The sequence below is a fragment of the Denticeps clupeoides genome, chromosome 14 (assembly GCF_900700375.1).
Source record: "Denticeps clupeoides chromosome 14, fDenClu1.1, whole genome shotgun sequence".
In the NCBI taxonomy this organism is placed as follows: domain Eukaryota; kingdom Metazoa; phylum Chordata; class Actinopteri; order Clupeiformes; family Denticipitidae; genus Denticeps; species Denticeps clupeoides.
This window is the reverse complement of record NC_041720.1, coordinates 17,174,401-17,191,008: the sequence shown is the minus strand read 5'-3', so window position 1 is coordinate 17,191,008 and position 16,608 is coordinate 17,174,401. Positions and strand designations below refer to the sequence as shown.

Below are 16,608 nucleotides of genomic sequence, written 5' to 3'. Positions count from 1 at the left end.
GCCAGTCTTAACTGGGAAAATGAACTTTGAATTCTGACTAAATAATAATAATAATGTGTCCTCTGCTTTTAACCATCACCCTTGGTGAGCAGTGGGCAGCCATGAAAGGCGCCGGGGACAGCATGTGGGGACGGTGCTTTGCTCAGTGCCACCTTGGCGGACCGGGATTCGAACCGGCGACCTTCTGATTTACGGGGCCGCTTTCTTAACCGCTAGGCCACCACTGCCCCACTGGTGTCTTCTCTCTTGCTTGTGGTGAGGAGATTTAGGCAATTTGTTCTCTGCTTCACTCAGTTGCCTGGGAAGCGCTGATGTGACTCTTTTAAAACCCAGAACACACAAAGATCCTTCATCGGCCGATCATTTTCACCCCTCGCAAATTTCACACTCAATTTTATTTTGGGTTTTGTTTTGTCTTTTCATATTTTATTAAAATGTCAACTCAAAATGTAAAAAAGTAAGCAATTCTAATAATCATCATGACATCACCTTAGCATTGTCATCGTAATCTCCATCATCACCATCATCATCCTGTGATTTTTTTTTTTTTCATGATTTAAATTTTGTAAACTTGTATTATTTTAAAACATTACATAAGAGCAAATAGCTTTTTTTTGTTGTTGTTTTTCTCAGTCTTAAAGGCTTTTCAGTGGAATGTACAGTAAGCTACATTGTGGTAACTCCACCCAGCAACATTTTCCAAGGTTCCAAAGAGGGAAAAGAAACCAGACAAAAAACAACCACTTTTTGGGTCCTGGACATCGTCTGCCTCTGATGTCCTCGGTTTTGTCCCGATGTTGAAAGCAGTCCTTTCGGCAAACTTTTTACTGTAACGGCAGTTTGTAAATGCCCTCCTCCGTTCTTTCACGCCTGCTTGATAAGATCCGTGACTCCACATCCCACCTCTACCCTGTAATTTTTAATCTTGACTCTTGCGCAAACGGAGAGATTTGAGCCGGGGGGATGATATTCCTTTGTTTAATGAGAAGTGCCACCGAAATGGTCCTGCTGAGCTCAGAAGGGAAGTAAAATAAACCAAAAATATCAACCAAGTAATAGCTGTCTGGTGCAGGAAAAAACAAAAAAATCTAACATTTTCTCAGTATGAAACTTAATTAAAAACCACACAATAAAAACACCCACATTTCTTATAACGTCATGGCCAGTAAGGGACCATCTGGCTCAGGATTATTGATGTTTTGAGACATTTCGAGAACATTCTCACATACAGATATTGCTAAACCTCTCCCTTTCAATGGCCCCTTGTAAACCACCAGTTCATTTTTTTACTTGCTTTTTCATCCTTCTTGTCCCTTGACTGGAACATGTTGATAAGAGTCTTCTTGAGGGTCTACTATGATTCAGTTCCGATGCCGTGAAGCAGGACCAGTCTGGTCCGAGACCAGAGCAAGGAAGAGATTTGTCTGTGGTCATGTGTCAATGATCTCCTGGGCAGGCGTCGGTTCATGTGGCAGGCTGGTGGCATTGGGCAATGCCTGGCCATGTGGCACAGAGTTCTGCTGTAGCTCCAAGGCCATTCCAGCGGCCCCATGGGGCGGAAACTCCTTTACCTGTCTGCGGTATTCCAGGAAGGTGCAGGCCTTGGTGGCAATGGCCACCACATTCTTGCCCACAAAGATGGTGGAGACCCGGCTGTCCTGGAAGAGCACCATGTTGACCCCTCGGATGAGAATGGTCACCACGTTGATGGTGACCAAGCTGAGCACTGGGTATAGGAGCATCTTTTGCGGAGAGACGTGCTCACCTTGTACGCTGATCTCGCTTAAGGAAACACAGGGCAGGATCAACAGCAGGATGTAGCAGTAGAAGAACATCAGACCTTCGGCCCAAATGGGCAGCCCTGTCCGCTGAGGCTCCCACAAGTTGGCCTGGATGTCTAACAGGTCCAGGAGGTCCAGGGCCACCCAAAACATCCGGCCTCGCATGTCCTCCTTTTTGCGGAAGGTTCGGACGTACTCCATGCTGTCCAAGGCCACCAGGACCAGGTAAAGTCCAGGGACGCAGACAGACAGGAGCAGTGTGAGGGCCTTTCGGGCCACTGTTTCCAAGCTCTTGCGGTCAGCCTTGCAGTTCTGAAAGACGAAGTACAGCTTGATCTCCAGGACGAAGATGTAGAGGAACCAGAGGATCATGGCATAGCCACGCCGAGCCGTTCGTACCTCGGCGCCAACCCACACAGCCACATATCGAAGAACAATGAGGAAGCAGATGTCCCCCACCAGCACAATGATGCAAACTCCGATCTTCCTGGGCCCCTGGTTCTGCTCCACCAGGTAGGCGTCCATGAAGGCCATGCTGGTCATGACTACAATGGTGGTGAGACACACGTGACGCTTGTCTGGAGGTGGTAAAACCATGGCGAGGACCACCCACACTAAACCTGCAACTAAACCTTCCACTTCACGGCAGTAGATAGTGTCCTTGTGTTGGTTTTAAATGTATGTGGTGGTGTCCTCCATGTCGAAGTTCACTGAAACTCCTTGTTGGTTTCGACTGTGTCCCCAGGCAAAAGTTGCTGTTTTTCCTGTTTAGGTTAGGATCCTGTGCTTCCCTACTCTGCAATTCAGCGGCAGCAGAAATCCATCTAGGGGACGCAGAGGAATGAGGACATGTTCAGACTCGGCTGCTGGCAGGTGATCTTTCTCTGGATTTAATGATTTGAAGGAACCTTATCTCATTACTCAACCTGAGTTCCATTGATCCTGCTGGAGCCCTGGAGCTATGAGGCCGCTGTGCCGGAGCCTCTCGGGCTGATATGCTATGATTCTGCCTTCGTTTGATAATAGTGACAGTGAGTGCGTGGAGGATTTAGGGGGACTGTCAGGATCTTGGCATCAGCAAGTGTGTGTATTTGCGTGTGTGTGTGTAGGTCTGAGTGGGATGGGAGCGTGCTGAGCTTCAGAGCCTGTACACGACGTACAAATGAGGCTGGGAAGTTTTTGGGTTACGAGGGAGTGACGGAAACAAGGAAAAGTGGAGAAAGGAATGGGGGGAATGAATGGTACTCTGGGATATTGTGCTGCAGTGGACAGGATGGGGAATCTGCAGAGGCTGGACTCTGCAGCCATTAATCACAGATACTCCAGGTCAGTGGCTCGAGGGGCGCCGTGTCCGGCAAAGGCTCCCCCAGGGGGAGGCTCTCTTGATGGGCTTCAGGCGCATCTTCCCTCTCCTCTGTAGCGTAGGCCCCTGCCTGGAAAAGACAAAACGAGAAAGAGAAACACCAACTGTCAGCGCAAACTGAGAAAGTGGCTGTTGCCAAAAGGTCAAGAACACGCAATGCAATTAGCACCAACAACTGGCTAGGAAATGTTCTGTACCGGTGAGCCATGGTCAGGCAGCCAAGCTGGGTGACCTACTTCGGTAGCTGACAGCTTTCAGATGTGAGGTAAAATGCAGGTTTCCTACCCTCTGTAAATGACTATTAAACATTATTACCGAGCCTGTCATGATTTCAACAAAATAATTTGGTGCATTTATGTTGCTAGAGAGTTAGAGAGGCTTCTCATAGTGTATTCAGCTCATATAGTAACTTTAACAGCTTCTCAGCTTGATAATGTTAATGTGAGTCCTCATCAACACACTGTTTAATAACCAGAGTACAGTGCTTCCAACATTTACCCTATAACCGTAAGTGGCAACTCATTGGCAACATGCAACTCTGACTTAACTATGCCTCACTTCATCAGAAGTAATGCATCCCGCTCAGTCTGCCAGTAGGACTCATGAACATGGCTGAGTAATTGCTGAGTGACGACCAAAATGGCACAATTATGCCAGCAAACGGAGCAGAAATAACTTGAGCAAGTTCAAGGTGTCGTGTCAGATTCTAAACTTTTATTTCTTATTATTACAAACAGTAAAGTTCAATTAGTTTGTTGATCAAATTAGAGCAGATTATTCCGATATGAACATGAGATTAAAGATCCCTTCAGATGACCTTCACATAATTCAGAACAATGTACAAATATATATTTTTACCCAAACAGTAATTTCTTAGGTCATGAGAGGACCGTGTTATCTACAAACACAGTGCATCTTCATGAAAAAAGTGAAAAATTTTTGCCCAGAAGCTGGTGGCAAGGCCAATGATGAAAAAAAAAAAAAAAAATTTCAGTAGAAAGATTACATTCATTTGCATCAGCAATTACGAAGTCACCCTTCCCTAAAGGCAAACATTTGTGTGCATTGGATGTTTGTCATTTGGAAGTCGAATTTTATGACATGGGACTGTTTCGTAGAAACTGGATCATCTCAAGGGTGTTTTCCACAATCATTATAATTTGAAGGCAATTTTACGCTGAAGAGCAGAATTGCATTAATTTACAATTATCACTTATTGTTAGATCTGGTATATTATTGTCTTTGTTCGAGAAGGGAGACTTGTCTGTGTATTAAAAAAGGAAACTTAATGCAAGAGCATAATACATTGAACATACAACCTTAAGTTATTTGTATCGGCAGGCAAGGCTATATTTTTATAATCCATTTTACTTCACTTTCCTTAATTCCAAAACACAGGTTATGTGTGTGAGAGGAAGATGATTAAAATCATAAAATTGTGATTAATTGACTGATTAGGAGGAAGCTTAGGATCATTAGCATGCTAACAATGGCCCTGCCACACATCAGATCATAATTAGGCTGGTATAATTATGATTAAGAGCACATTTCTAAATGAAGAGATATTAAGAAATATTAGAGTCTTTGGGGGTCTGGCTATTAATATAACCTCTAACAGAGCTGAGCTTGAGTGAAATGATGACTTAGTCTTTGTGACTCAAATTGAAACATGTCATCTTCATTGCAGAGCGTTGTAGTGTGGTATGAATTATAAGCAGGCAGGACTTTGACAAAGATGGATAAGTGGTGTAATCCCCCCAGGACTACCAAGCCAGTGTGAAACCTCCGAGCTGCACTGATCTGCATAGGAATGATATTAAACTGCAGTAATATGGCTGCAGTGTCCTGTGGTTGAGCAGCATGGGGTAGTTCAGTGGGGAGATGAGGTGGGATCCAGTAGGAATTTAGATCTGATTTCTGAAGTTCCTTTCAAATACATAACTGTTAAATGTGTCCAATTTAAACAACATGGGCAGTGGGAGACTTGGCAATGGCAGTCATGAGTGGAGGTGGTGTTCAAATTGTCAAGGAAATGTCACTGGGTTCATCAATTACCCATGATGGGGTGATGCTCTAAAGGTGCAGGTATTGATAGGGTCTTCCCCTGAATGGTCAGGGAGGAAAGGCAAGTGGACCTAGATAGATTGAGACCTCTATACCTACATCTGTGGGAAAGTCTGCAAGATATAGAAAAGAGTTCCTATTGCATTTAAATATATATAATAATTGTGTGTACAGTGTTTAATAAATGTTTCTGTATGAACACCAACACTTTCAGGTTACATACTCTGTGTTGCCAGATTGTGTGGTTCTGCATTCTATAGTTTGGTGAGACCTGCTTGAAGAGGCTAGGTTTCTAGGAATCCCCCTTTTAGGTACGCTACAGTAAGTAGTCATGGTAGTTTTCATAGTTCTCAGCACTGTTTTTTGGCTGGATCAGTCAGGTTTCTGGCAACACTACGGCACTTCTTTTTTTGGTCTTACAAACCTTTTGGGCCCTGATATCATGGCAGCACATGTACAAATCTATACATGTCACATAGCCACGTAATGGGCGGAGTCTTGTTGAAAGGGACAAAACACAATTACAAAACCAAGCAAACGGGAGCAAACTTTGTAGGAGTATTTCCTGAAACTAACATGACTAATAAAAAACGGGACAAAACAAAAAATACTGCCATGTTGATGCCAGAATATGGGTTGATTGTGTTCTAAATACTTATTTAAAGTACATACTTGTAAAAACTAAGCATTAGTTATCCAACAGGTTCGACTGGTCCTTCTCAAATACATTTACATTTACATTTACAGCATTTATCAGACGCCCTTATCCAGAGCGACTTACAATCAGTAAGGGACAGGGACAGTCTCCCTGGAGCAATTTAGGGTTAAGTGTCTTGCTCAGGGACACAATGGTAGTAAGTGGGATTCGAACCCGGGTCTTCTGGTTCATAGGCGAGTGTGTTACCCACTAGGCTACTACCACCCTGTGATGGTAGTTTTCCCCACCCCCCCAAATGGGGGGTGGGGAAATTATTATTATTTTTTTTTTGCACTGACAGGAGCCCACAGGATATATCAAATGCAGTGAACAAACCGGCAGAGGTGGAGAGAGACTGAGATAACTAGACAAATGTGGGGGAGGGGGTGTAACAGAAAATAACTGGGTTGGCCAACAAGTAGTCATTTTGGTCTATTATAGATATATGTTTTGTGTTTAATAATTATCACTCAAAATTGACTATTTGAGCTGTAATGAATTATATTGAATACTGAATATCTGTAATCGGAAGGTTGAAGGTTCAAATACCAAACTGCCACGGTGCCATTGAGTTTCCACTGAGCAATTGTCAAATTTCACTATGTCACCATGTGCTGTGATGCAGTGTTTCACAATGACAATAAAGTCACTTTTAATTTAGATTCTGCACTGCATCTGGTAAATGCACACTCACACGCATCTTTAATCGTGTGTGTAAATGAGTTAAATGAAAGTTTTTTATTTTTTATTTTTTTTATTTCTTCCAGACAATTACTTGGAGACAGTTTGACTGGAATTGACTGTTCATCGGAAGGATAAAGCTGTCCCCGGAGACATGCCCGTTTTGTCCGAAGCTGGCTGCCATGCTGTCTTTGTCAGTTCAAAAACGGTGTCCATATGCTGAGCTGGCATCCTGCCGTCGGTTCAGGTCTAGCAGGTGTTCCTTCCTGGAGTTGGTGTTACGATATGTAGGTCTGAACACAGTCTAATACGACGAGGAGGATATCTCAGTCAGAATCATCTTGCTTTTCCTCATCACTGAAAGCACTGTGTGTACCTGGAGGACTCAAAATTCTGAATACATTTAAAATCAAAGGAGCAGTCAGTGTACGTCTCATATTGAAGTTTATGTTGGTTGAACCTCGGCACAACACTGGTAAAAAAAAAAAAAAAAAACACCAGTCCAGGGATGAGGCACCGTTTCATTTTTAGAACTGGCATTTTCTGTGTTAACAGTTTCACAATTTCTAGTGGATTTAAGGAGAAATATTCTTGAGGTTTGTGTGATATTGGTGTGCTGATCTACAGACCCAGTGGCAATACCTCAAGGCCTAGATCAGTGGTTCCCAACCTTCATTCCCTGAAGCCCCACGTTTTGTAGTCAAGGCCGAGACACACTAAGGAGAGACCAAGGCTGGTTGAGACACAAAGCGCAGAATAATCATCAAATAAAATGAAACAAACCAATTGTTTGCATCTGGTCTTTATTAACGCTGTTTCTTGTTCCTGATTGGCTCTAAATGTTGGGGGAATATAAAAGAAAAAATATTCCACTCTGGATTCAAGATATGTTCTAAAATGCAGCAGCACTGTGTCACAGACTTGCTTAAAAGGAATCAAGAGAGTCGGCGTGATGTGGGTGATTCCTGCTGCACGTTCACATACTGGTTATTGTGTATCGGGACACGCCCGTGTTAACTCATTTGATTGGCTACCTTTGGAAAAAAAAAAAATTGTGAATTGAGTGCAATCAGGGAAGTTTAAAAAATCCACAAATAAATGTAAGGGTATTCACAAATACATACAGTGGTTTGTAAATGTAGCTTTATTGGTTTGATTAATTCAGCATGGCCAATGCCAATAGGGGTTCCAGGAGGACAGTATGAAACTCTTTTATAAAACTCGCACCCAAATCCATCCTGCCCCGGGGTCCTGCCTGAGGGCATGGCCTGCAGTGCATCAGTGCTTCCTCTTTTGTAATTTGGGCATTCAGTAGCAGGTTTTGGGCCTCAGTGACCTTGGATAATTTTAAATGAGAAAAAGAGGCTTCCGTTAGAGCTAAGACTATATCTGTCTGTTCCGACAGAGCAGAATAATGCAAATTCTTGATTAATAGTCTTTATGTCATATGATTTGACTCCATCTGAATTAGTGATAGAAGAAATATTTTAGAATCTGCCCCCCTTCTAGCACGGTTAGCAAGATATCGACCTGGCTTATGCCCAAACTTTTTTTCCTTAAATAATATAAATGTAACTGCACTGACATTTGTCCGTCATATACATTTTTTGAGTCGAAAAATGCATTTGTGAATGGTATTATATTTATTTGTAATTCATAGATTATATTAGTGAATCATGTTACATTTGTTGCTGGATCAAGAAATATAGTGTGAGTGTTTAGTTTCAAAATTCACGATATGTTTTATTATATATACTATATAATATATATAGATTATGTGTGTGTGCGCAGTTTTGGCTTCCTGATATTATTATTGTTATTATCTTTGCAAATGGCTCAGATGAGTGGGTCCTTCGCACAAGTAAATTCATATATTTTTTTTCTGCAGGAACGTCTTACCTGCATTGCCTTTGTTTTCTCCCTCTTCATCTCTTCATGAAGGTTTTGAAATTCACTAGGCAATAATCGTTCAGATAAAACATTGCAGCTCCCATTTTGAGGGGAACTGGTCATGATATCTGTAATTATTTGAACATTTATACTCATATTTATACTCATGAGAGATTGTGAATAGCAGCTGTTGTGGCTTCCGGTTTATTTTTATCCCCTAATAAAAAATGTCTTTCAAAGCCGCCAGGCCCGGTGTCAATGTGCTAATGCGCTTGAGGGAGTAATGATCCCAGCCAGCCCAGCGCACCAATAAAAGCACTGCAGCCTTTTCAGCGCGGCCTACATGTACAACAGGGGCGCTTTCTGCATCATCACATACGCAATCCCTGCTAATCACAGGACTTCTCCACAGTGCTGCTTGCTCTCAGAAATAACTGCAGCATTTGAGACGTAATGGAACTCGTGCTTCTGAAGAACCCTGGCTGTGGACGTGTAAAAAACGCCTCAGACGAGTGGCTCCTTCCCGCAGGTTAAAAGCTGGGCTCGTATATAAATCCTCCCGCAGGGATGTCACACCTACGGGCTCTTTGTTTTCTCGCTCCTATGGCCAGATCACTTCGTACAAAGCCTAATTGAATGGCTTCAGGACTCTTCTGAAATTGCTTCCTCTGCCGCTCTCTAATTCACTCTGCAATAATCGTTCAAGGAAAATTTCGCTGCCCACATTTGCTTTTGAAAAGCAAAAATATAATTCTGGCAATTAAATTAAATCATCGAGCGGGAAAGAGAATGTTTTGGGGGGGTGGATGCAATTCGGAAATGTCTATGGCAGTAATTGGACTTTTTATTATTTTCAGCTTTTTAACATATGAAAGCGTTAGTCATTGCAATAATAAAACGTTTTGGCTAATTGTTATCGTATGATTTGGTTTGACTTTTTTTTTTCCCCACTGAAAAGATGAAATTGCCTAATGGAAACTTTTTTTTTAAAAAATAACTCTTGAGTTATTTTTATACACAGATCAGCCATTACATTATGACCACCCGCATTATATCGAATATCGAACTCTGTTCTGTTGAAGCATAGACTCCACAAGACTTCAGAAGATTTGCTGTGCCATCAGCACATCATAAGTTGTGAGGTGGTGCATTAGTTTGTCCGGAACGTCCCACACACTTTTGATTGAGATCTGGAGAATGTGGAGAATTCTAGGACCATTTGTGGCAGGGTGCGCAGTCCTACGTACAGTGGACAGAGAAGATCAGTGGTTAGTAACATTATTAAGGTAGGTGGTTGAATGCAGAACACAGTGTAAAAGAATGTGATTCATTAGACCAGGAGACCTTCTTCTATTGCGCTATGATACTGTTATTATACTCATGTGCCCATTGTAGAAGCTTTTTGCCGCAACATGGGCCTGGTGGACGTTCTGCAGTTTATACAGCCCCATACACAACGAGCTGTCATGCCTTGTGCATTCTGTCACCTTTCTAACTGTGTCAACATTAACTTTTTCACCAATTAGAGCTACAGTAGCTCTGGATCTGACAACACAGCCACAACGGTGCTTGCTTTGGCTGCTGCTGATCCGATTGCCATTTTGCTGATTCCAGTCCTGACCACTGCAAACCAATAATATCCCATAAGAGCAGCAAATCTGCAAATGTCATAACCCTGCTCTCCAGCCTGTCCAAGTCACTTAAATCCTTTTCAACTTTTGTAACATTTAAATTTATGGCATTTATCAGACACCCTTATCCAGAGTGACTTAGAATTATAAGTTACAGGAACAGTCAACCTGGAGACATTCAGGGTGAAGTGTCTTGCTCAGAGACACAAGTGGGGTTTGAATCTGTGACTTTGTGGTCTTCTGGTTCATAGGCAGAGTTGGGTAGAGTAGCCAAAAATGAGTAGCTTTACTTAGTGTTACTTTTGGTGTGGTATTTTTGGTGTGTTTCAGTTCTTTGTGCGTGTTGTGTTTGCATGTGCGTGGTGATTACAAATTCAGCCCAGAATAAAAGGGGGCTCAGTCTCCTTTTTCGTTTCTCCGTTTCGTCTTAGTAGTTTTTCGTTTTTGTAATTTCTTTTGTTATGGGCCTAGACTGGCTCGTAACATTAGGAATACTTGGAGTAAAGCAAAATATACTCAAGTATGTGTAAAAAAATTGTCATCCAAAAATGTACTCTAATAAGAGTATAAAAATATGTAGTGATACATGGTGAAACGATTTTAGGTGATTTATGTTGCCATGTCGGGATGGTAAAATAGTTGTATAATTGTTTTTTGCAACCTGCCTTATACTTTTAATCTAGTCATCAAGCTTTCATTTTATTAATCTTAGTCATGTCCAGACTCAGTGTAGTCTAGTCAAGTTTCAGTTGACTAAAAATCTGAGCATTTAAGTCAGATTTTTGTCGGAATGATCCATTTAAGTCTTTTTTTTTTTTTTTTTTTAAACCAGTCAATATAGTAGATAGTAGAACAGACATCAAAATTTTTCTTTTAGCCAAACCCATTCCACAGTTAAAACAAGGTTATTTCCTTAACCTATATTATCGTTACCTTATAGACTCAGATTTTTTTTCCATGCTTTTTTAATCGCACAATCCGTTTTTCCAAAATGGATTAAATTCTTTTTTTCCCTCAGAATTATACCCAGAACACCCCATAATGACAATGTGAAGAAAATATTTTGGCCAATTTGTTAAGAAACTGAGAAATCACATGTATGTAAGTATTCACAGCCTTTGCTCAAAACTTTGTCGATGCACCTTTGGCAGCATCTACAGTCTCAAGTCTTTTTGAAAATGATGCCACAAACTTCCCGCACCTATCATTGGCCAGATTGACCCATTCCTCTTTATAGAACCACTCAAATGGCATCAGGTTGGTTGGGAAGTGTCTGTGTACAGACATTTTAAGATCTCTAGAGATGTTCAATCGATTCAAGTCTGGACTCTGGCTGGGCCACTCAAGGACATTCAGAGTTGTCCTGAAGCAACTCCTTTGATATCTTGGCTGTGTGCTTAGGGTCATTCTCCTGCTGAAAGATGAACCGTCTCCCGAGTTCTTCATCTATGTTGTAACATTGCTGCAGTCATCTTTATCCCTATACTGACTGGTCCCCCAGTTCCTGCAGCTGAAAAATATAATGCACAGTATAATGCTGCCACAACCATGCTTCACTGTAGGGAATGTAATGTAAGTTCAATCTTTGCTCTAGGAAGAGTCACAAATTATGTCCAATCAAAGCTGCAGAAACATCTCAAAGATGATCAAGATGACAATCACCTTAGTGAGCCGTCCACCTCCTTACCTGCTAGGCTGTGAATACTTACGTACTTTCCTGTTTTTTTTTTTTTTTTTTTTTAGAAATTTGCTGTGTTTACCTCAAGTAATTTTTTTCAAATTGACATTATGAGGTGTTTGTGGAATTCTGAGGAAAATGTGAATACATTCTGGGTGCACTGTAAGAGTAGAGGTTCTAATTCCAAATGTACAAAAATGTAAAGTACAAACTATGGCGTTTTAAGCTTATGTATGACTAACAATATAATCAATAACATTCTCTTCACCTGTCAGTGGTCATAAGGTTATGGCTGATTGGTGTATGTTTCTTCCCCATGCCCCATGTTTCCATTTCTGCCTCGTTTTTTCCGTTAGGTTAAATTAACAGGACTATAGCTCTGGACCCTTAAGGAATACCTTTATAAGATGCTGCAAAAAAAAAAAAAAGTCAATTTACAAAGCGTTGCATATTCATAAACCTAATTGATTTGAATTACCCTCAGAAGTGCAGTAATTTAGCATCTGATCATTCGTACTAGTCTTTTGTAGCAGAGGTAAGAAAGTGAGGGCACTGCAACGTTAAACCTCTCTACCGCCTACGGTAAAAGAGCACTGCGAAGCTGCTGCCCTGGCCGTGACCAGCGTTCGACCCCCTCGGAGAATGGGTGGGAAACATTATAGTAGTGTTGCAGCTTGTTTTCGAATGTGAGCGAGGTGGGACATGTCCGTCTGGAGTGTTCTTCATGCCTGATGGAGAACTTAGGCACCATGCCCAGCTTCTTTAAGTGGGTTCAGAGTAGAGACAAAACCCAACTCCCAGTAACCGGGGATTTTAAGGAATGGATGCCTTTTGGGATTGCTACTGTCTTACGATCTAGAGGTTTGAGCTCACGCTTGGATTAGGAAATAAAATATGGTGCTTCTTTCAAAGTTTTATTCCAAGAAAACATAATAAATACTTAACTATGTAACTGACTGTTTTTCAGTATTTTATAGTCTGTAGTAATACATTATTTAGCAATAAAGGCTCATACGCCTTTCTATCGGCTGTTGAACCAGGTCTGTCTCGGGCATGTTTAGTACGTTGATATTCATGCTGCAGGCTTTAAAAGGTGCTGGGAAACTAGCTGTGGAAAAGCCAGTTAACTTGATGAAACCTGATAAACTTTCACAAGCAATTAATCAAATTTAATGATGCATTTAGTGACTTACATTTTCTTGTTATAACATTTTGAAAGAGCACAATATTGTCTCGTTTTTTTAATCCTTGGGTGGGTCTGTGGTGCAAAATGATACACGGCCCAAAAAAGAAAAAGAAATTGCTTGATTTTTGGACTTGAGTACTTTGTCTAAACTTGAAAAAATATATAAATTTTTCCCCAGACCAAATATCCCCCTCGTCTCTAATGACCATTTTGGCCTTCTTATAACTCCCAGAGTTTTATTCATTGCTTATCCGGAGAAGTGCATTTAATCTTATGAATGTCAATAGGAATATTCTTTTGCTGCACAAAACCATTTTTCTTCCATTCCTGACCCAGATGCTGGTTTCAGGTCAACAGAGGGAGTCTGACAGTTGACAAAAAAATGACGCAAACAGGCCGACCAGGTGTCCTGCACAGCATTTCTACTCTTTGTCACATCCTCCATATTGCAATGTCACACCATTTTATTGATGTTTTTAATTGCATAAAACCTTAGACACATGAGCCAACTGCAAACTTCATTTTCTAGGTCAAAATTGAAACGGGCTGGTTGTAGTTTAGACGAGACCAGAGGATGGAGAGCATGAATCAGTCTGTGCAGATCTCCGTTACCAGTAAACACATGAAGTAAAAAAAAAAAAACCTGTGAACCAGAAGAGCACAAAGTCACAGGTTCAAACCACATTTATACCATTATGTCCCTGAGTAAGACACCCTGAGTGTCTTCAGGGGGACTGTCATTGTAATTACTGATGTAAAGCGCTCTGGAAAAGGATGTCTGATAAATGTTGGCATTACAATGACGTGTGCATATATAACCCTCACAAGCTCAAATTTTAAACGAGCAGTTTGTTCTTAGTCCTTTTTTTCATGTAAGTGATTTGTCCATACACTGGGTGGTAGGAGCCTAGTGGGTTCAAATCCCACTTACTACCCTTGTGTCCCTGAGCAAGACACTTAACCCTAAATTGCTCCAGGGGGACTGTCCCTGTAACTACTGATTGTAAGTCGCTCGGAATAAGGCCGTCTGATAAATGCCGTAAATGTAAATGTAATGTACACAGAAACTTTACACATAATGTTTAAGGTAGCTATTGAATTTAATACCACCAACAACCAAAAATAAAGACGTGGCCTCATGCCTACAAAGTGGTGAGTTCGGACCTTGTGTGTATGGATTTAGCCTCCTGCCGTACAAAGGCATGTACACTAGGTTGATTGGTGACTGAATTGCCTGTAGTTGAGTGTGTGTGTGTGTGTGTGTGTGTGTGTGTGTGTGTATATGTCCGCCTTGTGGTCTCCCTACCCTGTGGCCATTGTCCCGGGATGGGATCCAGCAGACTTGACCCTGAGTAGGACTAAGCGGCTATGGAAAGTGAGTGAGTGGAATAAGAACATGTAGATTGTAATCCAGTGGGTGGGGATTGGTGGGTCTAATGGGGTGATGATTAATGCCATCTCATTAGTGTCATTTAGTGTCTTCCTAGTCTTCTGAATAATAAAATAGAAGAATACGTTCAACTTAATGGTATTAAATAAGAATATTCTGCCCCAACAGGCGTTCAAGATCTCAATCTCAGTACAGTTCATTATAAATATCATTGTGCAATAAATAAAAAAGCAAACCACCCAAAGCTTGCAATTACATAGTACATTATTTATATTTTGAACCAAGGACTTAAGAAGAGTAAAAAAGCAATTTCACTAAAATTTCACCATTGCTACAAGCAAGGTAAGTAGAACTGCCAGAAGCAGAACCTTTCTAAAAAAACATTACTATCGCTAAATACATTGTGATGGAAAGTGTGACAAGTACAACACATGAATAAAGAATAAGATGAAGGGAGGAAGCATGATTAAGGCAGGTTGAATGGCCAATTGTCTAATTAGAATAGTGGATTTAAATTTGGTTATTGGAAGTCTCATTTGTGTACTTTTTTTTTTTTTTCTTTTGGTGTATAGTTTTTTTTGTAATGGCAATCATTGGAAATCAAACAATTAGTCTTAAGAATTAACAGAGATTAATTAAACAATCAATAAATTAACATATATATATATATTTTTTTTTAATCTCCAGAAACAAACATTTTTTTTTCCCCTAATAAACTTCTCTGGAGGCTAAATCAATGGGCAATAAAATGTGCAGTCCATAATGGCTAATTACGTTTTTCTTTTGAAAAAGGTAATGCCTTTTTAGTCTGAAAGTTTTATTATGCACACAAACGCAAGCAGTTCTTTCATCGAAATTCCTCTCAGACGGCGGAATGAATGAATGATGAATGATTTTTGGGTAAAAGGCTCGGGCTGCCGAAGGTCAGCATAGGACAGGCGTGCTCTAAATGTGGCGCTGAGAGGACTCGCGACGCTGCTTTTCGTAAACATCCGCCAGGCTTTCCCCTTCAGTGATTTGTGAATGGCTGTGGCTCAGATGCAAGCGCACTCTGAGTGCTCATGGGACTTGACATGCTCCCCCTGCGGCTGTTGGGACACTGAGAAGGCCACGACGGCACCACGCGAGCGGGAGAGAGCGACACGGGCAGGACTTCTGGAGGAGAGAAGTACTGACGAGATCAAAAAAACGGGAAGGGCACGCGGAAGGGGGCATTTACTCGAAGAGAGACTAACAATAAAGATAACGTGATGAGGTGATAAAGTACAGTGGGAATGCACGAGTGCCACAGCAATCTGTGGATTCCATGCATTTATAAACCTGAGTGAATTAAGAGCGATAAGAAGACATTGTGGATTCAGAGGCGTCCCATTCTTCAAGGAGTGTGGCATGGAATTAATGTGGCGAATTCATTTGTCGGCGTAGGCCGCTGTTAGATATGCCACGCACACTTCGACATTATGCGACACTAATGTTCTTTTGATGGCGTTTTGCAGAACAGCAAAACAGGAGATGAGTGACTGCTTTGTGGGACAACCCCCCCCCCGGAGGAAACACCTGCTCACTGTGATAATGAACGAGAACACAGCGTTTCGGATTACGCACCTTACACTCCTGACGTTGGCAGCAACCTGGATCGCCGAGAACATTCCAGAAGGTTCCCATCGCTGGCAAACATGAACTCATGGGAGCAAGCGCCGCTCACGTTATCTGAGTTTTCGCGGCACGCGACACGACATCTCCGCGCCGATCCGAACCGTCTCCCCGATGGCAGTAGCGGTGAATGCGCTTTGGTGATGGATTCTGTGTGTGCGCCGGGTTCTGTGCAGATCATCTGAACAAACAAGTGTAGGATATCGTCCTTTTCATTAAAAAAGGAACACTGAACGTCGGAACTGGCACAACACTGTCAGATTTGTGTCACCGTTGAACACTTTGCAATTATAATATGGACTTTCAGGCCAAGGACAAAGCACACAATTCCAAAGTGGACAGAGAAATAACATTAGGAAGACAGCCTTTGTTTCTTAAAGTGAATCGAAACCCATTAAAATTCCTTAAAAGGACCTGCCTTCCACTCAGGCAAATTTTGACACAATATGCCAAACTGGGTTAAAGCAAAGACAAAGCCTCCATCAGGCAGACCTCACAGATGGCCACTCGGAAGTGGGGATGCCAAGGAAATACAAATGAAATGACAAAGACAAAAGGGAACCACGGGGCCGAGTCTGGGCCCCTTTAAAACGA

General features: G+C 41.7%; 1 protein-coding gene across 4 annotated transcripts in view; it reads right to left on the bottom strand.

Annotated features, from left to right (window-relative positions):
• Window positions 1–557: 557 nt before the first annotated feature.
• tmem121ab (transmembrane protein 121Ab) overlaps window positions 558–16,608 on the bottom strand; it is a 56,833-nt gene continuing 40,782 nt past the window's right edge. For 2 of the 4 annotated variants that reach the window (XM_028953174.1, XM_028953175.1), the window contains exon 2: window positions 558–3,214. In XM_028953174.1, coding sequence (XP_028809007.1) covers window positions 1,431–2,378 — 948 coding nt within the window. In that variant the 5' untranslated portion in view covers window positions 2,379–3,214 and the 3' untranslated portion in view covers window positions 558–1,430. Of the gene's footprint in view, window positions 3,215–7,228; window positions 7,303–7,813; window positions 7,923–16,608 lie in introns of those variants that run through there. The other 2 variants (XM_028953176.1, XM_028953177.1) reach the window with 2 other exon arrangements.